Source organism: Schistocerca piceifrons, chromosome 3, assembly GCF_021461385.2.
Source record: "Schistocerca piceifrons isolate TAMUIC-IGC-003096 chromosome 3, iqSchPice1.1, whole genome shotgun sequence".
NCBI lineage: Eukaryota > Metazoa > Arthropoda > Insecta > Orthoptera > Acrididae > Schistocerca > Schistocerca piceifrons.
In genome coordinates, this window is record NC_060140.1 from 108,440,337 (window position 1) to 108,466,983 (window position 26,647).

At 44.4% G+C, this 26,647-nt stretch overlaps 1 protein-coding gene across 1 annotated transcript in view; it reads left to right on the forward strand.

The window, feature by feature from the left end:
- Positions 1 to 310: 310 nt before the first annotated feature.
- The window catches only part of LOC124788310 (15-hydroxyprostaglandin dehydrogenase [NAD(+)]-like), a 57,397-nt gene continuing 31,060 nt past the window's right edge, over positions 311 to 26,647 (forward strand). The window contains exons 1-4 of the mRNA XM_047255545.1: positions 311 to 402; positions 6,796 to 6,889; positions 21,975 to 22,098; positions 24,795 to 24,901. Coding sequence (XP_047111501.1) covers positions 6,797 to 6,889; positions 21,975 to 22,098; positions 24,795 to 24,901 — 324 coding nt within the window. The 5' untranslated portion in view covers positions 311 to 402; position 6,796. The remainder of the gene's footprint in view (positions 403 to 6,795; positions 6,890 to 21,974; positions 22,099 to 24,794; positions 24,902 to 26,647) is intronic.

A 26,647-nucleotide genomic window follows, 5' to 3' on the forward strand; every position in this document is an offset into this window, starting at 1 on the left:
CATGTGGCGTTGCCTTACTGCTACATGCCATCGTGTCGACGGAAAACAAACTGCATGTACGAGTGGACATGGTCCCCACGCATAGGTGCTTATTTGTGTTGATCCATTGTGTCTTCGAGAATGACGAGATCGGCCAGGAAATGCTACGAAAACATCCCCAGACCACTCAGCCAGAGCTATCAACTTCGTTCACGTGGGCCACCGCCGAAGATAAGCTGCAGAGATCAGGCGATGAGGGATTCGCCGCTGAGACGGCCCGCGCCGATACCACGTGCCGCTGGACCTTGCTCCTGCCGTGACGTCACGAGAAGCGACGCCCGTGAGGTCTGGCAGAGCGCGGGGCAGTCGCCTGTTGCAACAGCAGACGCGCGCAGCCGGCCACAGCTACAGAGACAGAGACAGGTAGGCGGCGTATCAGGATGCTAAGTTCACCCAACCTGGATATGATGTGACGTCATTATGACGTATATACGCTTTAGTCGATTAACGCACCTATCGACTTTTACGAACGTCTGAGAATCTAAACTGTCATCAGCTAGTGGTTTGTTTTGACACGTGCGATTCTGAAAACAGCTCAGTGTGGCAGCGTATATGTATTTCGCCAAAATAAAAGTAAAAGAGCTGTATATTAATAGAAATATTCCTGACCGTGGCCTTGAAAACACCACGGACAACACGTTTCGTAAAAAAGTGAAGTCTTCATATGTCCCGACCAGATTAGATTGTGTGATTGTTGTACTGAATGCTTACGCCGAAAATAATATTTATTTATTATCAACATTTTAGTACGGTTTCATACAATTGGTCTTGTCAGTACATATTAGATTGTAGCAGCATACTCTTGCTGACCTTTTTTTCTTAATTTATATAGCTGAAAGAGAACTCGTGCCAGTTTGTTAGCTAAGTAATTTATATGACCATCCCAAGATAGTCTTTTATCAACCATAATTCCAGGTAATTTTACACTCGGACCGCAGAGACAGGTACCTTAGTGTCCAGTAATGACTGGTGTGTAGAATGATTGAATTTCGAACTTAAAAAGAAAAATATGAGGCATTGTTGAAGAAAAATCGTCGACCGGAGATGAAATACGAGGGGAAGTGGATTTCTCAATGTAATCTTAACCAAAGGTTAGTGTCTAGTACTCATTGACGTATGAAATGATTGAATGCAGTGTCAAAGCATTCCATGGTGGTACGATAAACCAGACGTACTGTATATTATGTCATGTATACAGCCACAATAGTTTTAGCATGTGCCTGGCCATGTCAATGTGGTTTATGTCAGCAGTATAATTTTCTAAGACAAGATTATGCAAAATACGAATTGCATCACATCATGAGCGGATACCTTAAACTATGCAGAAGTCTCGTCACTTTTGCTGGATGCAGCTTGCAGAAGATGGCACCAGTAAAGGTCTCTTACTCGGAGAACCAATGTGTTTAGTCATCATATACTCAGTTCAGCTTTGGAGTCTACTGTTCACAAACGAATGGCGCAGAGCACTGCGCTACCCTGTCACAACCTCTCGAAAGTTCACAAAAGTCGAATAGTTGATATACGGTTTCTATCGTTTTCGATGTAGCGTGTATACGTCATAATGACGTCACATCGTATCCAAGTCCGGTGAACTTAGCATCCTCTAGGCGGCATAGCGCTGCGCCATTGCAGCTGCCAAGCGTGTCGAGGCCTACCCGCTAGGACTCTTTAATATTTTTAACAGCGTCGATATTCCGATATATCGATATATAAGGGAAATCATTGTCAACGCACGATACATCGAGAAAATACATCGACATGTACGTATCGAAGTAGCGGCCTATAAAATGTTGGCTGTAAATATACTGCTAGTTTTAGAGCTCTATATCTAAGTATTGATCTATTATTAAACATTTCGTACATCAACTTGCTAGCAGCCTGCTTATCCCTCTTCGAGCAAGAACTGAAACGAAAACGATGCACGTTCACATTTGGCGATAATAGCTGTGCTGACAACGGCAACTGCATGTAAGCCGCACAATAAAAGGTGTCCGATAGGCCCATCCTTATGTTTCGTCACACACCGGATTTGTACTGAACATTTCATGTCGACATCCCTTTTTTTTTCATGACTGCAAAACCCAGCGGCCTAGCAGTTGTGTGATGAAGTTAAACGTTGTCGTTTGTGTTGGCAGCGCCGAGGGCCGATTGCGTTAGCATTTCTCCTCACATGTCTCCGCCCACGGCAAAGACCGATCTTCTCATTTAGATTTTTGTTAATCAAATGGTTCAAATGGCTCTGAGCACTATGCGACTTGACTTCTGAGGTCATCAGTCCCCTAGAACTTATAAATGCTTAAATCTAACTAACCTAAGGACATCACATACATCCATGCCCGAGGCAGGATTCGAACCTGCGACCGTAGCGGTCGCTCGGCTCCAGACTGTAGCGCCTAGAACCGCACGGCCACTCCGGCCGGCATTTTTGTTCTTCATTTTCAGCATTTGATCTCGAAGAGTGCCGATGTGAAGAAATAGCACGCTAGTTGCGTTAAAAATTGATTTTTAAATCTACTGGTATGCTATTTCTTCACTTCGGAAATCTTGTTATTCCATTCACGCCGCCACCTTCCAGTGAATCGGAATACTTCTTTCGTGCCACTTGTATTTGCTTCACACAGTCAAAGAGAAACACTGCACGCATTGAAACCTCAAAACGAGCTAAGACTCCTTCATACACTGAAAGTAAAATTATGTTCTATTACAATTTCAAATGATCAGTTTCAAACATTTATGGTAAAGTGCGAAAAAATAAAAATAAACGCACCCAGTATAACCATTTCAGTACCGGTATATCAATATGTTTGGCTTGCATACAGCAGGAACGTATCGATATTGCATTGGTGTCATTTCGATGTATCAATTAATCGATATTTACTACAGCGCTACTACCGTGAGCGACTACTGCAGCCAATATCGGCGTTGCTTATCGGACAGCATCTAACAATCCTGGCTTACACCACAGTGAATGCAAGCAAACGCAAGCGAACGAGCTATTGCAGACTGTACGCCAGTGTTCGCTACCATTCACTACAACCTATGAACTAGCGTTTACATTAAAACACTGGTTCCCAACCTTTGGACAGCATTACCCCTGAGTGCAGTCAGCTATTAGTTGCTGCACTCAGCCCCCTTTGAAAACTTTTATTTTTGAAGTGCTAAAACGTAACTGATATTTACATTTTGTAGGTGTTTTATTAAACCACGAACTGATTACTGGACTGCTTACTTCTGGACTGGTATAAATTGAAAGACTTCACGTTACTAACGCTTTTTGTCCGATTCAGATTACTAGTGGTTTGTGTCTGACCACTGCCACTAATAACAGTAGTTAATAATAATACTGTTTACAGCGCTATAGTAGCCAATATGTACTTGCTGGTGTGTTGTGTTTCATTGTATATGTATTTACTGCTGCTTTGTGTTTCAAAGCATCAGCAAAAATTACTTTTGAATACATTGTGTGAGTGAACAGTGATCAATGTATTACAAATATTTACTATTAAAAATTGTGATCAAGACTGTTTTTGATTGTAAAAAAATCAGTAAATAATTCCAAGAAATCCGCAAACACGTTTTTGCAATTGCAAACAAAATGACTTTGTGGCCAGCTCAGGTACAATTAACGTACTTGTAGGTTCCATCACTAGTGGCAGTACTATGCGAGAACAGACTGTAGCTGACCAGTACATTGAGTTTTGACCAGAGTATCCACAAATACTATAAATATGTATCTATGTATGTGCTTATGTTCAACATCTCCTTCTAAACCACTGGACCGATTTCAACAAACTTGGTACGTATGTGCCTTACTGTCAGGGAACAATTGCTGTGGGTGTAAGAACTACCTACCTGCCATAGTTTAGCAAATATGGCGGCATAAGCAACGAGATGCGGGAAAAAAAATGCTGCATCACCCTTGAAGTTTTAATACACCTATTCTTTACTACAGGAACTCTCGTAGAATCGAATCAGCTTAGGGAAATCCCTGACATCGGCTGCTCTTTTGACAGCTTTCGACTGCGAAGCGCAACTGGCTGCAGACGAAAGAAATGACCGTCTCTAGAGCTCTGAAGAGGTGTAGCCATAAAAACGTTTACAAAATCGCGTTGTAGACAAGCGAAGCAACTGCGCCCAGCGTACAGAAACTGTTTCGTAATTTATAAACTGAGTTCACTAATACATAGAATTTTCCCGATATTACACTGCAAACACAGTCCATTGTTTTTGTTTTCGTCTCCAACAGAAAGCTGTCGCAATGACTACACGAGGTATGCCGGAATTGCGAGCTACTGTAGTTTATGAACAAAAAGGAAAAGTGTCCTTTTGTGACAGACTAATAACTCAGTCGCAAAGCTACTCAGTTTTTCTGGCAGTTCATTTTTCATACATCGTGAAGCCATGGCATAGTTTCACAGAGCTTTCTAATGCGGACAGCCACAGCCATTAAACTGCATACTGAATGGAAATAAACGGATCGAAAGACAAAAAAAATGGTTCAATGGCTCTGAGCACTATGAGACTTAACATCTGCTGTCATCAGTCCCCTAGAACTCAGAACTACTTAAACCTAACTAACCTAAGGACATCACACACACCCATGCCCAAGGCAGGATTCGAACCTGCGACCGAAGCGGTCGCGCGGTTCCAGACTGTAGCGCCTAGAACCGCTCGGCCACCCCGGCCGGCCTGATCGCAAGACAGCTGCGACTGGCACACATATTCAAATCACAACATACTGATATAGTTATTGACAAGTTAATTTTTAAAATTTTCTTATAGTATTTAGATCATATGTATTATGTGGGAATTTTTAATTCTTATACAGTTCAACTGAGGATGCTGTTTTAGTGCAGCGAAACCGGTTGTAGCAAGAACGATACCACCAATTACAACAGTCTTGCAGTTCATTTTACTTCCATCCATCATGGCTTTGTTATCAGAACGGAAAATCTAGATAAACGAAATAGAACACAGCCAGCTGCCAGGTGTCGTTGGTGCAGAGCTACTAAGAGTGGTCATGATAACCTAAAACAGTGTTGTAATGGCGCCGCAAAGAAGACAAACTGAGAGCACTTAGCCATCCGAATGTTCAAATGTGTATGAATTCAATAATTTTATCTTGGAACTCTTCCATTTGGCCCGTGTTTGCATAGAAAAACAGTAATATCAAAAATTGAGTCCACCTTGATGCAAAACACCTTGTTATTCGTTTAATTTCGTTATTATCCCGAACTACTTACGGCGACAAATATCACCATCATCACTGGGGTTTCCGAACGAGGTACACAGAGCACATGAGAGCTCTAAAAAATGAAAGCACACATTCAGCTTCTGCAGAACATCTAATGTACAAAAACCATAACCCCACGAATATCGAAAACGATCTACGCATTCTGAGAAACAGCAACAGTCTATACCGAAAATTACTACATACAAAAGGCTATAGTCCAAGGGAAAAATGTAATAAATGAAAATACAACACTTTGCAACAACACACTCCTTACCGCTCTGAGAGAACTGACCAAGGACACACAACAGAAAGCACACACGCGCAAAACAACCACTTCCCCATCACACACAGAGACATAAATAATGAACAGAAGTCGTCGTAATTCGCGCTACAGTTTTTCATAGCCTTTCTCGCCACATGCGATACGCCTCTCGCGACACACGCGAACAGCAAGATGGCGTAATATTCTGGATCAGAAACAAAAGTGCATAAGATTTGTCTTTCTGTGTATAAAAGCAGCCACATACCATCCTACGAAGGTGAGTACACGAATAGCTAAGCAACAGCTCAGTACACACCAAATAACTGGTTTCCACTACACTACCACAACCCCAAGTGTATACTGCTGACATATAAAGTTCACGAAATGGTTCAAATGGCTCTGAGCTCTATGGGACTCAACTGCTGCGGTCATAAGTCCCCTAGAACTTAGAACTACTTAAACCTAACTAACCTACAGACAGCACACAACACCCAGCCATCACGAGGCAGAGAAAATCCCTGACCCCGCCGGGAATCGAACCCGGGAACCCGGGCGTGGGAAGCGAGAACGCTACCGCACGACCACGAGATGCGGGCTATAAAGTTCACGTTTTAGTATTTGTTTACTAACAGCCGCTCACATGGTTGCAGACGACATGATGTTCGCTAAGTAAAAAGACGGCAACAGAAAAAGAGCATAGAAAATAAGTCGCAAACAGCGCCAATAATTGCTTAAAACATGCTGTAACATACAATAAATAAGGTAGTATGAAAGTATGAATAAAAAACTGTATTTCAAAAGACAAATTGCAAAAATGTAATAATGATTTATTGTGTTTGTACAACCATGCCATTTTTTGCTGCATGTTTTAGATTAAAAAACCCTACTGATGATGGTGGTATTTGTCGCCGAAACTAGATTGGGATAATAAAGAAATAAACGAATAACAAGGTGTTTTGCATCAAGGCGGACTCAATTTCTGATATTACTGTTTATGTGTGAATTCCCAAGGGCCCAAACTGCTGAGTTCATCGGTCGCTAGACTTACACACTACTTAACCTGACTTAAACTAACTTATGCCAAGAACAAGACACACACCCATGCCCGAGGAAGGACTCGAACCTCCGCCGGGAGGGGGCGCGCAAAGCGTGACACGACGCCTTAAACCATGCGGCCACTTCGCGCGGTCCATCTGAATGGTGTAGCCTGTTTAGCCCACACATACGACTTGTGCTGCTGAGACGGTGTCCTGTGTTGCAGGATGGACCCCTCTGGCAAGGTGGCGCTGATCACGGGGGCGGCCGGCGGTCTGGGCAGAGCCTTCAGCAGGGCGCTGCTGACTGCAGGAGCCAAGGTGAGTCGCTGCCTCTGCTCATACCCCACTTACAGCCTTGGCACATACGGCCCCTAACAGTCTGATCACTGAAAGGCCAAAGGAACCGCTATCTTGTTGTACAGACCTTCTCATGCAGCACCTGTTTTGTTCTTATATCTTTCTCCTTCTAAACCTTGAAAAGCGTCAAAGCTTTTCATGTTTATAATTAAAGGACATAATTGCTTTTAAAATCAGCCATTAGTTTATTGCAATATATGAAGTGTGATGGAGGTGAATTATTGTGTCATTAAGCATCGGTAAAGGGCTATGGTTCTTCTCTTTGCAAACTTGGTACACTTTGTGCATGAAAGGAATTCTTCTGGTGCGTTCCTAGCTGGGAAGCCTGGCGACCAGGTGGACTCAGCTAGTGCTCACGGGCGAGCGGCGGTCGCGCGCCCATGTCGGCACGCTTCACAGAGGGCAGGCCCCCAGAGGATTAGCGACAGGCAAAGAGGCTGAGTACATCAACACGCTGCCGAGGGAAGCCGTGGACATTCGCACGTGTGCCCGAGGCAGCGGAAACTACAAACTTAGAGCGAAAAACAGCTTTGTCACGATCCTACGTAACGCGGACAGAACGGCGAGTTGTATAGCAACAGCACGACTAGGGTGTCCAAGAATCTCAACTGACCCGGGGAATTTTGGCCGTTTCCCGCGAGCAGAACACCTGGGAACGTAGCGGCAGTACTCAAAGGGAGAAGTCTTGGTTTATTTGTATACTCTGTCTCACACAGAGTGTCGCTACCTTTTCCTCGCGGAATGCGACGGCAAGGAGGGAGGAGATTTTGAAAGGGACCTCTTCATTGGCAAGAATCTAATGTTTGCTTTGAAAAATAGTACGAGCTATGTAATTTGCGGATGGGCAGAGACAAGACGCTGGAGGGGACCGGCTCTCTCTCTCCAAGTGCGAGGAGCGCACTAGTATTGGGCATTCCGAATATTGCTTCTGAAGAGGTAGGAGTTCACTCTTGACTGCTTCCGATAAGTCGCAACGATTCTCTTGTCGCTTGTCATGAGACAGTGCACTTTGCATTCGTCGAAAACAGCGTAGAGAGCAAAGTTTGTCAGATCCAAGTAGGCGAACTTCACTCACTGTGCGCGTTATCAAGAGTTTAACTCAGGATCACATTTTGATTTACTACATGTTCGATGATGGTAGTACTGTCAGAACAGTTTTGAATTTCGTTTAATGCAGTTTCACGTAGGTTTGCACTTGCAGATGGACGCATACCGTCGTCCAGTAATGATCCAGTAGCAGGTTTCGGCCACTATTTTCAGCGTAGGGCATGTTAGACGCCATCAACTACGTCGCCGGCAGAGTCTTGATGCAGCCGCACGCAATCAGCCGACTCCACCGCTACGCTGACCACGCTGTGAACATGGTAATACAGAAAACGTCCGCTTTCATAGCTGCTGATTCTTCTTTCACTTTCTTCAATTTCTTTGCAATGATTTAGATGTTCATAAAGACGCAAGGCACAGTATTCACCGTTTGCCCGTTAAGAGAGTCATATGTTCAGCTGTTTTTTTGTTTTTTAATTCCTTCCTCATTTATTACACCAGGTCAACCCGTCTCGTGTAATTTAAATTAGAATGAAGTCACACAATGGTCATGCTAAAAGGCAAATACCAGGACAGGCACCTTATAAAATTCACTTGTTGTGAGCTCTTGGTGCCAATTCAATTCTATTTGTTGTTGGTTTTTTTTAACATTTTCTATATAGTATCTGGCGACCCAAATTTTTTATTTTGGTTTATCATTATTTGAATAATTTGTGAGTGATTGTTAAATGAATTTGATAAAATTTCAATAATTATTGCATATGCAGTTTAATCCAGTTTCACTGAATAAATCACTTATACACTCCTGGAAATTGAAATAAGAACACCGTGAATTCATTGTCCCAGGAAGGGGAAACTTTATTGACACATTCCTGGGGTCAGATACATCACATGATCACACTGACAGAACCACAGGCACATAGACACAGGCAACAGAGCATGCACAATGTCGGCACTAGTACAGTGTATATCCACCTTTCGCAGCAATGCAGGCTGCTATTCTCCCATGGAGACGATCGTAGAGATGCTGGATGTAGTCCTGTGGAACGGCTTGCCATGCCATTTCCACCTGGCGCCTCAGTTGGACCATCGTTCGTGCTGGACGTGCAGACCGCGTGAGACGACGCTTCATCCAGTCCCAAATATGCTCAATGGGGGACAGATCCGGAGATCTTGCTGGCCAGGGTAGTTGACTAACACCTTCTAGAGCACGTTGGGTGGCACGGGATACATGCGGACGTGCATTGTCCTGTTGGAACAGCAAGTTCCCTTGCCGGTCTAGGAATGGTAGAACGATGGGTTCGATGACGGTTTGGATGTACCGTGCACTATTCAGTGTCCCCTCGACGATCACCAGTGGTGTACGGCCAGTGTAGGAGATCGCTCCCCACACCATGATGCCGGGTGTTGGCGCTGTGTGCCTCGGTCGTATGCAGTCCTGATTGTGGCGCTCACCTGCACGGCGCCAAACACGCATACGACCATCATTGGCACCAAGGCAGAAGCGACTCTCATCGCTGAAGACGACACGTCTCCATTCGTCCCTCCATTCACGCCTGTCGCGACACCACTGGAGGCGGGCTGCACGACGTTGGGGCGTGAGCGGAAGACGGCCTAACGGTGTGCGGGACCGTAGCCCAGCTTCATGGAGACGGTTGCGAATGGTCCTCGCCGATACCCCAGGAGCAACAGTGTCCCTAATTTGCTGGGAAGTGGCGGTGCGGTCCCCTACGGCACTGCGTAGGATCCTACGGTCTTGGCGTGCATCCGTGCGTCGCTGCGGTCCGGTCCCGGGTCGACGGGCACGTGCACCTTCCGCCGACCACTGGCGACAACATCGATGTACTGTGGAGACCTCACGCCCCACGTGTTTAGCAATTCGGCGGTGCGTCCACCCGGCCTCCCGCATGCCCACTATACGCCCTCGCTCAAAGTCCGTCAACTGCACATACGGTTCCCGTCCACGCTGTCGCGGCATGCTACCAGTGTTAAAGACTGCGATGGAGCTCCGTATGCCACGTCAAACTGGCTGACACTGACGGCGGCGGTGCACAAATGCTGCGCAGCTAGCGCCATTCGACGGCCAACACCGCGGTTCCTGGTGTGTCCGCTGTGCCGTGCGTGTGATCATTGCTTGTACAGCCCTCTCGCAGTGTCTGGAGCAAGTATGGTGGGTCTGACACACCGGTGTCAATGTGTTCTTTTTTCCATTTCCAGGAGTATATGTTGAACAGCACTCCTTGCATTTCATTTATACAATTTAAATAAAACTCACATCTCTTTCTTCCTCCCACACAAGGTATCTTGCAACCTCTGTCAAGTTTCATTATTATCGTTATAATTACTAATTTTTCCGAGGGCAAAGAAGATCTTATGTTGTCACATAAAATCACGGCATTCATAGAGAAAAAAAATTCGGATAAGTTCGAGTAGATCTTGCACACCGAGGGTTCTGTTCAAACTGAATTATGTATACTGACAGTTCATCCATCCCAGGAATCGAGGATCTCGACGATTTTTGGCTTTTATCGATATCGACACAGACAAGGTATGAGTTTACTCAATCCTGAGAAAAAAGGTAGTCTTAACAGACAGTTGGATAACGAATGACAAAAAATTAATTTTTTCGTATGTTGTAAATCAAGCATTTTTGGATTTTTTTCCTTTGAACAGCACTCTTTGCATCTCATTTATAGAATTTAAATAAAATTCACATCTCTTTCTCCCTCCCACACAAGGTATCTTGCAACCTCTCCTCTGTCAAGTTTCACTATTATCGTTATAATTACTAATTTTTCCGAAGGCAAAGAAGATCCCTCAGAATATTTGCTTAGAAGTAAGGGAGAGCTTGGAGCAGCTGGAAAATAATCGTATGGCATCAGTGGAGTAGAGTTCCCAGGCGGGAAGTTCGGCCGCCAGGTGCGACGCCACATTGGGCAGCTTGCCCGTCGACAGTGCGGATGAAATGATGATGACAGGACAACACCCAGTCCCTGAGGGGAGGAAATATCCCACACCAGCCGGGAATCGAACCCGGGCCCCCGTGCGTGGCATTCCAACGCGCTGACCGTTCAGCCCGGACTTGGAGCACCTAATATTGTCACATAAAATCACCGCATTCATAAAAAAAAAAATCGGATAAGTTCAAGTAGATCTTGCACACCGATGGTTCTGTTCAAACTGAATTATGTATACTGACATATACGAAGAAAGGTGGTCCGAATGGTCAGAGGTTTAAAACTTTCAGGCGGACAATGTGCCAGAACCATTGACCATAGGCGCTAGCTATTCCGTGAATCCCTACCTGCAAACTTTCAAGAAACAGTATTAAGTGAAGACTCGAGATATATTGATCAGACCCGTACGTATCTCGATCGCGAAGACAAGATTACAGTAATTACATCACGAGCAGAGCTATCTAAGCAGCCATTCTTCACACGCTTCATATCATGAATGGAACGGGAAGAAACTTTAACATGGAGTACCGTGTGAGGAGGATGAGGAGGAGATTAGTGTTTAACGTCCCGTCGATATCGGGGTCGTTAGAGCGGAGCACAAGCTCGGATTAGGGAAGGATGGGGAAGCAAATCGGCCGTGCCCTTTCAAAGGAAGCATGTCGGCATTACCCTCAAGTGATTTAAGGGAGGCACGGAAAACCTAAATGTGGATGGGCGGACGTGGGCTTGAATCGTCGTCCTCCCGAATACGAGTCCAGTGTGCAAACCACTGCGCTACCATACTAAGCAACCTCTGTCATCCACTCCAGTGTTACGCAGAGTACGGACGTAGAAATATATCCATAGGAAGACAGCTCCCTAAAATTACGTGGGGTGAGTGAAATGAAAACCTTAAATTTGTAATAACAAATCGAAATTTCGCGCCATTATCCTGGAAGTTGGTAAGCGTGCTACAAACAGCGTGCAGAATGGCATGTAGGTGGCAGCACAGTGCAGATACACACACACCGTCGCAGTATCAGTATAAAGATGGCCGCCCCACTTGCGACTTGTACCAGGGAAGAACAGCGTTCTGTTGTGGTGTGAAACTTATTGGAATTCATGGACGAATGAAGTTTCAGTATGGTGATGCACGTTTGTCACAGCAGCAAGTCTACGAATGGAGTAGGAAGTTCGCAAATGGTGTGACTTCAGTGGAAGGTGCTACTCGTCCAGATCAGACACAACGAGTTGTGACTCCCCAGAACGTTGCAGTAGTTGAATCCATAGTGAAGGAAAACCACCGAGTGACACTGAATGACATTGCAGTATGTTTACAGATTAGTCATGGGTCAGCACACCACATTGTGCATGATGTGCTCTAGTTTCACAAAGTGTCTGCAAGATGGGTGCCACGACGGCTGACTTCTGAAATGAGAGAACGACGTGTTGATGCCTGTGAAGAACTTCTTCGGCGCTTTGAACGAGATGGTGGTGGCTTCCTTGCAAGAATCGTTACTGGGGACGAAACCTGGGTTCACTTCCACCAACCGAAAACGAAGAGAGCAAGCAAGGAATGGCACCATTCCTCATCACCAAAACCAAAGAAGTTTCGAACGGAACATCAGCAGGGAACGTTATTCTGTCTCTCTTTTGGGACGAAAAAGGCGTCATTTTGGAGCACTACATGCTTAGAGTTACTACTGTCACCAGTGCCTCATACACAGATCTCCTAAAAAATCATTTGCGGCGTGCAATCAAATCAAAGCGACGTAGACTACTGTCAGCAGGTGTCCTTTTGCAACATGACAATGCAAGGCTCCACACTTCCCGTACAACAGTTGCATTTTGAGTGTCTTCCTCATCCACCATACTCATCAGATCTAGCCCCAAGTGATTTCCATATGTTTGGACCACTCAAAGACGCAATGGGAGGAAAGACGTTCCGTTCTGATTAAGAGGTACGCCACACGGTGCATGAGTGGTTGTGCGGACTACCAAAAGAATTTTTTTCTAAAGGAATTTATGCATTTTGTAAGCGATGAAGGACTTGCATTGAGCGTGGGGGAGATTATGTTGAAAAGTAATACATCTTTGTACCACTTCTGCACAATAAAAAATATTTAAAAAATTATTTAAGATTTTCATTTGACTCACCCTCGTAGAACAATGCTGTAATTTTTCTACTTCACAAGACCGTGTACAGACGAGATACAATAAACTACATGTCTGTCAGTCCCCCCTCCCGTATGGGAGACACATGAAAGACGTTATATTTAAATGTAGCAAAGGAAGAGAAGTGAATATAGCATTTGTCAGTTGGGAACATAGTTACAGAACAGAGCACTGAATATGTTACCACTCTGGTAATTCAAGACTTTGGAAACGCATTTGAGTCAATTTTTTGACATCTGCGGTAATGTCTTATGGGACCAAACTGCTAAGGTCATTGGTCCCTAAGCTTAAGCAATACTTAATCTAATTTAACTAACTTACGCTAAGGACAACACACACACCCATGCCGCAGGGAGGACTCGAACCTCCGACAGGCGGAGCCGCGAGCTTTTGAGTCAGAATAAAAAGAACGCACTCCTTATAATATTGATATGTTGAACAATGTAGGTAAAACTGGAATGGAGTTTTATCCTGAGCGTCATCATTCTGGACTGTGTTGTCGCCGGCCGCTGCAGCCGAGCGGTTCTAAGCGCTTCAATCCGGAACCGCGGGCCTGCTACGGTTGCAGGTTCGAATCCTGCTTCAGGCATGGATGTGTGTGATATCCTTAGGTCAGATAGGTTTAAGTACACTACTGGTTGCTACACCACGAAGATGACGTGCTACAGAAGCGAAATTTAACCGACAGGAAGAAGATGCTGTGATATGCAAATGATTAGCTTTTCAGAGCATTCACTCAAGGTTGGCGCCGGTGGCGACACCTACAACGTGCTGATATGAGGAAAGTTTCCAACCGATTTCTCATACACAAACAGCAGTTGACCGGAGTTGTCTGGTGAAACGTTGTTGTGATGTCTCGTGTAAGGAGGAGAAATGCGTACCATCACGTTTCTGACTTTGACAAAGGTCGGATTGTAGCCTATCGCGATTGCGGTTTATCGTATCGCGACATTGCTGCTCGCGTTGGTCGAGATCCAATGGCTGTTAGCAGAATATGGAATCGGTGGGTACAGGAGGGTAATACGGAACGCCGTGCTGGATCCCAACGGCCTCGTATCACCAGCAGTCAAGATGACAGGCATCTTATCCGCATGGCTGTAACGGGTTGTGCAGCCACGTCTCGATCCCTGACTCAACAGATGGGGACGTTTGCAAGACAACAACCATCTGCACGAACAGTTCGACAACGTTTTCAGCAGCATGGACTATCAGCTCGGAGACCATGGGTGTGGTTACCCTTGACGCTGCATCACAGACAGGAACGTCTGCGATGGTGTGCTCAACGACGAACCTGGCTGCACGAATGGCAAAACGCCATTTTTTCGGATGAATCCAGGTTCTCTTTACAGGATCATGATGGTCGCATCCGTGTTTGGCGACATCGCGGTGAACGCACATTGGAAGCGTGTATTCATCATCGCCATACTGGCGTATCACCCAGTGTGATGGTACGGGGTGCCACTGGTTACACGTCTCAGTCACCTCTTGTTCGCATTGACGGCACTTTGAACAGTGGACATTACATTTCAGATGTATTACGACCCGTGGCTCTACCCTTCATTCGATGCCTGCGAAACCCAACATTTCAGCAGGATAATGCACGACCGCATGTTGCAGGTCCTGTACAGGCGTTTCCGGATACAGAAAATGTTCGATTGCTGCCCTGGCCAGCACATTATCCAGATCTCTCACCAACTGAAAACGTCTGGTCAATGATGACCGAGCAACTGGCGCGTCTCAATACGCCAGTCACTACTGTTGTAAGGTGTCAGGCAAATCCAACACCTTCCATGAAAACCCTGACATGATAAGCAAATCCTGTAGTATGTCACATAGCTCCGAATAGATCGTGACATTAAATTAACCAAAGTAATACGAGTAACGACTGAGCAAACGGAATACCACAGACTAACACAAGAATGCCTAAATGGGTGTCATACCTTCCCACCGTGAGACAGATGCAGTTCCGAGGGAAGAAACGAGAACGGAAGCCGAGAGCAGAACCGTGTTAAGCTGGAAGGCCCTACGATAAGGGATGGACACCCACGTCGCCAGCTAACCGCTAGGACCACACCCCAGCCGCAAGATTTAGCGTGAGACTTTTTCGCGTCTCTGTTACATCAAGACCACTCCCCAGCCCATGTTAAAAGCTAGAGCCCTCCAGAAGAACAGTATAGATCTTATGATAACACAAAAAGGGCCACCCCAACCGCAAGTTTTAGCGTGAGACTTTTTCGCTTCTCTGTTACTTTGCAAACTTTAAAAACATTGCCCCACCACAAAAAAGTACAACGTTTCTCATTTGATAGACAGAATTTTTGTAGGCGGAGCTTAAGGTTAACATTGAGACCCTGATTGGTCAGATGAAAACACAACCAGATAGTTTTTTTAAACCAACTTCGGTAAATTGTAGTAAGGAGAAGTTAGGAGGGAGTTGCTTCCGAGATGGCGAGGTGAGCGGAGCTGTGCTGCCCGCCGCCCCCTGACGAACACCGACAAGGTAATGAACGCACGTGATGCTGCATAACAGCGCATAAAGCTTCACTCAGAACTGCAGAAGTCTCATCAGTTACACCCCCTTTTTGCGTAATACTAGTGTCGATCGTCAATTAAAGCTCATGGTGTTCACATTTGCCACTTGAAGTAAAAATCTGAAACGCGATGATTTTTCTGTTATATAGTTATTGAGAAGCCACATCAGCCACTGTAATTTACGACAAGTTAGATAAGTAATTAAAGATAGTTGAGGGTCACTGTAGACCATTTTGATAGTTTTCTCTTTTGTGAAACTTAATTTAAACCTAGATTATAGATGTGATATGGCATAGGTCATCCTTTGATCCATTGTAGAACTTGGAAACCCATTCAGGGAATATTCGTTCACATTTTTGTTGAACGCAGTTGGTTTTTACCATCCTGTATTAAAACATTTCCTTTTATCAATAGTGCAATTTATAAACAATGTTTTGAGAGTAGAATAAAATTTCCAGTGGTAAACTTAACTGCTTTTTCGACGTTATTTTACCAGCTAACTAAAAATAGGAAAGCCTTTAACCCCTTCCACTAAATTTAGTTAGTATTAAGATTCTTTTACAGGGAGTGCAGTGGAGCTGACGCTGAAATCATTAAGTATTTGGTTATATCATCGTTAGTCTCACTGAACTCTTCTGAACTCTACACGTCATGTGTGGTCTGACGTCTCCTTACCAGCAACAGGTCCCAGGTTCAAACTAGTCAGTTCCCTAAAAAACACGCTCAGAGCGTCGTTGCGCGAAAGTGGTAGGGAGACACGATGTAGAACAAACCATGCAGAATGTTAGACTTTTGATGAACTGTGGTATCGTGTTGAAGCTGCATGGGCAGCTGTACCTGTACACGCCATCCAAACTCTGTTTGACTCAATCCCCAGGCGCATCAAGGCCGTTATTACGGCCAGAGGTGGTTGTTCTAGGAACTGATTTCTCAGGATCTATGCAACCAAATTGCGTGAAAAAGTAATCATATGTCAGTTCTAGTATAATATATTTGTCCAACGAATACCCGTTTATCATCTGCATTTCTTCTTGGTGTAGCAGTTTTAATAGGCAGTAGTGTAGTTCTATCCAGGGGACTGATAACCTCAGATGTTAAGCCCCATAGTGCTCAGAGCCATTTGAACCATTTGACGTCAAGGAGGGTAAACGTATCCGTACTACAGTTAGTGTTATCAACAGGGATGTGAGATTTCAACCAAGTGCTGCCTGAGCTCCAGCACTGGCTGTCTTTAAGTTAAAACGGCAGAAACAGAAACCTCTGATTTCGGCCCTGTCGCACAGCATACCAGAGTCGATTCAGCTTCTAACCACAGCAACACCTTGCGAGATGCCGGGGCTAGCAGTGTATTTAACACTATATTCTTCTAGAATCTTTTTATGGAAATGATGCCCTAAGCCCCCCCTTTTCTAACTCCGACGTTTGCTGTTGCATATGGATTAAGAAGAAACGCGAACTGACTGTAATCGACCTTGCAAGTGGAGTAGAAAAGAGTTTGGCACCTGCAATAATTTGATAGAAATTAATTTGATAAAGGAAAGTTTCATTAACGTAGTGAGAAATGGAAGGGTTGCTTTACCGATCCACAGAATGAAAGTTCTGTCCAAAATAACGATTTGATTTATTATGACTAAACTGAAAATAATAAACATAACACATGAAACATTTACAATACGTCAAATTGGATACTCAAATAAATGCTGTGAAGGTGAAGTTGTCCATAAGCTAGATTGTGACATTTATGACCAAGTGGTATGTGGAACCAATTCCTTGCAACTCAAATCTTAAGAGAAACACCCAGCGAACCCAACATTAATTGCTGCTAAAGTAGTGAGAACTCAGACAATGAACACCCAAGACAGAACCACGTTAGAAAAGATGGGAATTGGCGCGCTCTGCTGAGCTCTGATTTAGCAAAATTCCCTGATTTGCCGGTGCTGCGGACATACATGACCAAGCTGTCTTCTTAACTGCAAGGACACAGTCTGGCATACTGGAGGTGATGGCTGGTTGCTTCGACATCCCGTCGTGGTGATAATAATGTCGCGAGTATAACCTGAAACAAATTATCCTGGTCTGGTTGTTTCAGACTGAAGACTTCCTAGCAACACAAATACGCCTCTGAGGGAGACGAAGAAGGCTCGCTACACAATCACTGACGGTATAGTGAGTTATTTTAACAAGCGAAGTCACACAGTAACTCCAATACAGTCTTTAGCCAAAACTGCTCAAGACGGACAACATAGGTCACTTGTACACAGAACGCTCAATTGCCAACTGTACGCGGAAAGTTATGTTGAAGTTGAAACTTCAGCAACTTCGTCAAACAGTTACAATTAAATGAAAGTATTTTAGACAGGAGGCAGGCTGTCCAGAGCAGCGAGAGCTCAGTCTTGTAACCTACTCCGACCAAAAGGCGAGAGCCAACTCTCTCAAGAGCACCCGTACAAGCTGAACACAGAACATTCCCGCCCCCACGACAATAGCCGTGGTTAAACGTTCCAATCAGCAACTCGAAAACCGGCGGAAAATTCCACTCTATTGCTGAAGACTACCATTCCACGAATGGAGATACTTGGCGCCAATTCCTGCACCGATTTTGTTACGTCACGGAGCTATGCCCTGAGCAAGCCAATCACAGTTATGATTTTGCAGAAAACGCGGGAACTTGCCCGCCAAGACTGCCTGGGAACACAAGTCATTCCCACGCCTCGCTGGTAGCCCACCAGAAAGTGTTTTCACTACGTTTCTGCGAAGTAACAGAATCTCTAGCCCAGCTGCTCTGTGGGGCCTCTGTGGGCGTGTCACCCCCACTCTTATGACAATGTCCCTCACACCCGTCGGCTTAACCCTTTCAAGATCAGCAGTACCTGCCTGTCACCGGACCACCCGGGTGACGAGAGACGCTGCGTGGGAAGTCCGTGTATGAAGGAATAGCAACTTTTCACCGCTTGCAATTAGAGAGAAAAATCGAATTACTCAGAGTAAGATAAAAATATGAGAGGGGGCTCATGCCACCTCTCAACCCGACGAGCATCATTGCCCTCTGCGCATGCACACCGGAAGTGGACACGACTATCGCTACATTCATACAACTATGAGTGCCCCTCCGGCCATGGCAAATCCCTGGTATTGGCTCTGATTGTCACTTGTCAAATCCTGTAGCAGTAACGACAGCAACTACCACCACATGAAGATGCCACGTAGTTCTTTCCCTGAAATACTGCGTGACTTGCGGAGTGTCATCCAGCGGCATACCAGAGAAATTCATTTGCAAGAATATATACCTAAGTTCTACAGCTTGCACTATACTTCAACACGGTAGTGAGGAATTCAGAATTGGAACAGGGCTCAGACAAAGTGATTTCAAGGCAGCAGTACTTACACTGGGCAAAGAATGTAGGAATATGGGTTCATGTAATAAACCTAAAACAACTGCTTTCTAAAAACGGCATTGTTCTTTTGGCTCTACTACAAATAAACTTCAAAGTGAATTAAAAAAACTTAATGCATCGACGATTACGTCGCGGCAATTGAAAATCTGTGTCTAATTGAGACTCTGCCCAGAATATCCTGGTTTAGACGAGAGCCGCCGTACGTGTCGCTCTCTTTGAGCACACCACCTGACGTGACTGGTTATACTTTCATGGTCTCTCATCTCTCAGCATCCGGACATCGTTTTAACTTTCTTGCTCGCGTCACAGGAATTTTCAGAGTATGTGCGAGCGTTGCAACATTCATAGTGGGCGCTATTTATTTACAGCTCACACAGAATATTTCGAACTTTAACTGTCGTTCACCGTAGCCGCCGGCACTGTGTATAACGCGCGCTGCCAGCCATGTGGCTGTCGTTGGAGACCCTCAGCAGCACCAGCTGTGGTGATGTTCGATGTTCGAGTGGAGCTCTCTGCTGCCTGACGAGTCGCTCAAATAGTCCTTCAATCTAGGACTAAAGCTGAAGTCACAAGGGCTTATGTGTGACGAGTGTGCTGCAGATCCCTGTGCCATCGCTCGAACAATTTGGTCACAACTTCAGCCAAATACGCCTGAACATTGTGCTTTAAAATGTCGTGCGCGATCACGCACAAAGTGTCGCCGCTTCTTTTTCTCAGTTGGTAGCCGGCTGTGTTCCAAGAATGAACAACTTAGAGAGAGACACCGCCCAACATTGTGCAGGACTGTGCTCGGACGCCTACGCCCTAGGGTGTGCACGACTTGTTCAATCGATTGTATGAATATCAAGAGCTCAGATGGAAACCCAGTTCTAAGTAAAGAAGAGAAAGCAGAAAGGTGGAAGGAGTATATAGAGGGTGTGTACAAGGGTGATGTACTTGAGGACAACATTATGGAAATGGAAAAGGATGTAGATGAAGATGAAACGGGAGATATGATACTGCGTGAAGAGTTTGACAGATCACTGAAAGACCTAAGCCGAAACAAGGCCCCTGGAATAGACAACATTCTGTTAGAACTACCGATAGCCTTGGGAGAGCCATCCATGACAAAACTCTACCATCTGGTGAGCACGATGTATGAGACTGGCGAAATACCCCCAGACTTCAAGATGAGTATAATAATTCCAATCCCAAAGAAAGCAGGTGTTGACAAATGTGAAAATTACCGAACTATCAGTTGACTAAGCCACGGCTGCAAAATACTGACACGAATTCTTTACAGAAGAATGGAAAAACTCGTAGAAGCCGACCTCGAGGAAGATCAGTTTGGATTCCGTAGAAATGTTGGAACACGTGAAGCAATACTGACCTTACGACTTATCTTAGAAAATAGGTTAGGGAAAGGCAAACTACGTTTCTAGCATTTGTAGACTTAGAGAAAGCTTTTGACAATGTTGACTGGAATACTCTCTTTCAAATTCTAAAGGTGATAGGGGTAAAATACAGGGAGCGAAAGGCTATTTACAATTTGTACAGAAATCAGATGGTACTTATAAGAGTCGAGGGGCATGAAAGGGAAGCAGTGGTTTGGAAGGGAATGAGACAGAGTTGTAGCGTATCCCCGAGGTTATTCAATCTGTATATTGAGCTAGCAGTAAAGTAAACAAAAGAAAAATTCGGAGTAGGAATTAAAATCCATGGAGAAGAAATAAAAACTTTGAGGTTCGCCGATGACATTGTACTTGCGTCAGAGACAGGAAAGGACCTGGAAGAGCAGTTGAACGGAATGGACAGTGTCTTGAAAGGAGGATATGAGATGAACATCAACAAAAGCAAAACGAGGATAATGGAATGAAATCGAATAAAATCGGGTGATGATGAGGGTGTTAGATTAGGAAATGAGACGCTTAAAGTAGTAAATGAGTTTTGCTATTTAGGGAGCAAAATAACTGATTGTCGAAGTAGAGAGGATATAAAATGTAGACTGGCAATGGCAAGGAAAGCGTTTCTGAAGAAGAGAAATTTGTTAACATCGAGTATAGATTTAAGTGTCAGGAAGTCGTTTCTGAAGGTATTTGTATGGAGTGTGGCCATGTATGGAAGTGAAACATGGACGATAAGTGGTTTGGACAAGAAGAGAATAGAAGCTTTCGAAATGTGGTGCTACAGAAGAATGCTGAAGATTAGATGGGTAGATCACATAACTAATGAGGAGCTATTGAATAGCATTAGGGAGAAGAGAAATTTGTGGCACACCTTGACTAGAAGGGATCGGTTGGTAGGACATGTTCTGAGGCATCAAGGGATCACCAATTTAGTATTGGAGGGCAGCGTGGAGGGTAAAAATCGTAGAGGGAGACCAAGAGATGGATACACTAAGCAAATTCAGAAGGATGTAGGTTGCAGTAGGTACTGGGAGATGAAAAAGCTTGCACAGTATAGAGTAGCATGGAGAGCTGCATCAAACCAGTCTCTGGACTGAAGACCACAACAACAACAAGGCTGGAAAGCGCTGTACTACTCACCATACTTGCCGGACTTAAGTCCTTGTGGCTTCAACTTGATTCCAAAACTGAAGGAAACGCTTCACGGTATTCGCTTTAGAACCGATATAAAGATTTGTCAGGCAACAGACTGCTCCACTCGAACTACCAGCACAACTGGCCCTGCTGCGGCTATCCCACGACTTTCACATCGTTGGCAACAGGTTATACGGCACGACTGTAAAACTTTCAAGCATGTATATCTACTTGGTATAAGCTGTGAATAAATAGTCGTCTCTACTAATGTTTAACACTGTTGTGTAGATGTAGATGTAGGTGCAGAACAGTAACAATGAAAGTTAGGTCTGGAGGCGTACTCACATAACCTAATGACTGAGGCGATTGCTTGCGTGCAGCAGGAAATCCAAATTAGAAATCCGATGCGTTCTCCTTCGTGCTGCTAATGAATTTGCTTTTCCAGATCGTGGCGTCGGACGCTGACGAGGCGGCCGGGAAGAAGGCCCTGGAGGAACTGGAGAAGCAGTTCGGAAAGGGGAAGATCGTCTTCGTCAAAGCGGACGTCACCAACAGCAGCTCGCTGGAAGGTAGCACCCCATCTCTGGAACCACTGGAGCTGTCTTCCAGGAGGCCTCCAAGGCTCTTCATGTTATTGATTCTACTGCCCACTGTGCATAACGCTAGCATAGTAAAGTGTCCTATCTTCTAAATAAGATTTTAATGTGTTTTGCTCAAGAGGGACGTGCTGAAGTAATTCTTTAGATTAGTTCTAGTTACCCTTGTGTAAGCCATTACTAGTGTGATCTCCCTTCCATCTCCTGTCTAAGCACGCTGTTCTGACGTGCATCATTTGGCTCACAAAGTTCGTGGATGATGAAACTGTATGTGCAAATTTTCAGACTGTAGTACATCGGACTGACTTCATTTGAAGGTATCTGCAAAATAGTTTGTAAATCAAATGTGAAACTTATACATGTATTTCCTGCTTTACATTTTCTTTATTAGCAGCCTTCACGTGAGTGCATTCATTTTTTCCTGCAATATGCTCATTATGTTGTGTCTCCAATGCTTGCTTTTCTTCATTACTCTTCCTTCCGACTCATACACTTTTGACATTCATCCTTTTTAGGTTCGCACCGTGTGAGAACGCAGTTCTGAAATTCTGAAAGAATATACTCCTATAAGTTATTGATGGTTATGAACTGCTTGAAATGTTTATATTCTTCCTTGTATGTACTATAAATACGAGGCGTGTTTTTTAAGTAAGTACCGTTTTGAAATTAAAGAAGACGTGCTAAGATATCTCAATAATTTTATTTTTACATGAAAGCCTGTACCCTAATCTACTTTTATACATAATTGCCGTCAATATTAAGGCACTTGTCATAAGGTTGTACAAGTTTTTGAATACCCTCCTCATATAAGTCTGCCGCCTGACTTGTTAAGCACTGGATAACCATCGTCTTGAAGACGCTGACCGCCCAGGTGTTTCTTCAAGTGCAGGAACAGATGGTAGTCACTGGGCGCAAGATCGGGGCTGTACGGAGGATGATCTAGAGTTTCCCATCGAAAAGATGTGATGAGATCTTTGGTCTGATTCGCCACATACGGACGGGCATTGTCTTGCAGCAAAACGATGCCGTTGCTGGTTTAGTTTCATTATGTGGAAGTCCCTTGCCTCTCTTACCACTTCCTATCAAAAGTTCATTCGCCCTTTTCCCTTTATGTACTGTATCAATGACGTCAGCTGACACAAACTTTTAAATTAGGTCTCCTTGCAGACTCTGTCTTTCTTATTATTTTTATTTAAGTACTCTACCGTAGAATCTTTACGTTGTTTCAGTGGCTCATCAGTACTTCGCTTCGTGCTGGAGTTAAACTCAATGTTTTACCAAGTATAAAATTCTTCTGCCTTGTATAATCGCAGTTGCAGAAGCTTCCGCAAAAGGAGTACGTCATTTCACCTGAAAAACTTTTGTTGCAGGTGTATCTTCATCTTTGGTTTATTAGTTTCAGTTGTAGTTATATTCTTCTTCCATATTTTGGGATAACTTTTTTCAATCTCGATCCTTTACCACTGTTTTCTTTTTTGCGACACTGACTTATTCACTCAGGAGATCTGTATCACTGCAACCAGGTTCATAGTCAGGATCCTTGATGTGGCAATCAGAGTCAAATTCGTTCACTATGCTTGATCATTTCACGAAAAGCATCCCTCCCCCAGACTCAGTTGATACAAGTTGTGCTTTGGTTTGTCTTCTGTTGTAGGGGGACTTAATCGTGTACTGTGCTTGTATGATCCGCTCTCCTTTCACTTGATGCATTTGAATATTCACCCTAATTTCCTTGAAACAAAAATATGAAATAAAATTAATTTACGCATGTTTAAAACATCAAAGTATCGTGAGAATTCAGTTCATGCTTGGAGTACAATTTTATTGCTTACCACCAATTACATCCTTTGTAGGTATCATTCTCTTGGCCAGTGACAAATGCAGGGCGCCTCTTGAAAACATTTTTCACAATTAAACTCAGTATGAGGTACTGTAGTGCTGCACTCACTGAACTCACTGCAGCTTCTGGTACAGTGGGCATTCTGCTATCCGCGTACGTAAACTAAAATAATCGACAATAATACTGATTCAATATTGTTAAAATAATGTGTCATTGTTACGTGACACCTTTGAATCACCTGCTTTCTTGCTGGCTGTTGAGAATTCGAAACACAGAGGTACCGAAGCCTGCTAATAAAATTTGTCTTAGATATCTTTCAAATAAGGGATAATAATATCTATGTGTCACTGTTTATGTCGTATAATATCACTGCTCACAAACTTGAGATCATTTTGCTTGTAGCCGAGGCTAAGAAGCACCAGCTGACTGCAGTCTACTTATAAAATTTATCTTAGGTATATCCTGTAATCCTACTGGTACCAATTAAGTGCACTTGATGGATTACTGTTGTTTAAACAATTTTATCAAGCCTGTCGGCAACGTGCAGGAAAAATCGTATAAGTGCACCTAAATGATTTTTGCGGTATTGAATATTGAACTGCGCACTTAACGTATTTGTGCCACGTCTGTTTAACTTCTTTGAGCGAGAACAGCCCTTAACTGGTTTTTCTGGACGAAAGATACTCATTTTTTTATATGAAATACATGGATAACCCAAAAATGATCAAATCTGCACTTGACTTGTTTTTGCAGTAAGCCAAAGGGTGTTGTGTTTTTATGAGTACGTGTCGACACTATTATTAACGATGTCCGTTTATTGTTGTTGCAGAGGCCTTCAAGACAGCCAAATCCACATTCAACAGGCTGGACATTGTTATCAATAATGCAGGCATGATGAGGGATTCGGCCTGGGAGAAGGAAATCGACGTCAACATGGTAAGTGGGAGATACGGAAGAAGAAGGACTGCTACGAAAGAGCGATGGACGGTATAGAGTTTATAGCATGGCTTCTACACTCTGCGACCACATATAAAGAAAACACATTGAGGAACATGTGGGCAAGGCTGCTGACTGTTTCATTCCTGTACAGCCACATTTTTATTGAATTTGCACAGACGAGTCAAAAAATTGCGACTACCTGCTTAACGGCGTGTTGCTCCGCCTTTGGATCGCAATGCAGTGGCGATTCGGCAAGGCACACATTTTACATGCACTCAGTAGGTTTCCGGTGGTATGACGAACGTGATGTCTACTCAACGGTCACACAAATCCCATAAATTGCAGGTTGGTGTTGTACGAGGTGCATTCAAGTTTTTTCTAATTAACTACTCACCCGAAATCGATGAAACTGGCGTTACTTCTCGACGTAATCGCCCTGCAGACGTACACATTTTTTACAACGCTGACGCCATGATTCCATGGCAGCGGCGAAGGCTTCTTTAGGAGTCTGTTTTGACCTCTGGAAAATCGCTGAGGCAATAGCAGCACGGCTGGTGAATGTGCGGCCACGGAGAGTGTCTTTCATTGTTGGAAAAAGCTAAAAGTCACTAGGAGCCAGGTCAGGTGAGTAGGGAGCATGAGGAATCACTTCAAAGTTGTTATCACGAAGAAACTGTTGCATAACGTTAGCTCGATGTGTGGGTGCGTTGTCTTGGTGAAACAGCACACGCGCAGCCCTTCCCGGACGTTTTTGTTGCAGTGCAGGAAGGAATTTGTTCTTCAAAACATTTTCGTAGGATGCACCTGTTACCGTAGTGCCCTTTGGAACGCAATGGGTAAGAATTACGCCCTCGCTGTCCCAGAACATGGACACCATCATTTTTTCAGCACTGGCGGTTACCCGAAATTTTTTTGGTGGCGGTGAATCTGTGTGCTTCCATTGAGTGGCGCTTTGTATCTGGATTGAAAAATGGCATCCACGTCTTATCCATTGTCACAACCGACGAAAAGGAAGTCCCATTCATGCTGTCGTTGCGCGTCAACATTGCTTGGCAACATGTCACACGGGCAGCCATGTGGTCGACCGTCAGCATACGTGGCACCCACCTGGATGACACTTTTCGCATTTTCATGTCATCATGCAGGATTGTGTGCACAGAAATGCCAACTCTGGAGGCGATCTATTCAACAGTCATTCGGCGATCCCCCAAAACAATTCTCTCCACTTTCTCGATCATGTCGTCAGACCGGCTTGTGCGAGCCTGAGGTTGTTTCAGTTTGTTGTCACATGATGTTCTGCCTTCATTAAACTGTCGCACCCACGAACGCACTTTCGACACATCCATAACTCCATCACCACATGTCTCCTTCAAGTGTCGATGAATTTCAATTGGTTTCACACCCCACAAATTCAGAAAACGAATGATTGCACGCTGTTCAAGTAAGGAAAACGTCGCCATTTTAAGTATTTAAAACAGTTCTCATTCTCGCCGCTGGCGGTAAAATTCCATCTGCCGTACGGTGCTGCCATCTCTGGGACGTATTGACAATGAACGCGGCCTCATTTTAAATCAATGCGCATGTTTCTATCTCTTTCCAGTCCGGAGAAAAAAAATCGGAGGCCTTAGAACTTGAATGCAACTCGTATGGGCATGGAGTTGGCGCCCGATAGCGTCCCAGGTACGTTCAGTCGGGTTCAGACCACGTGAGTGTTGTGGTTGCATCACATGCGTGCAACGCCCG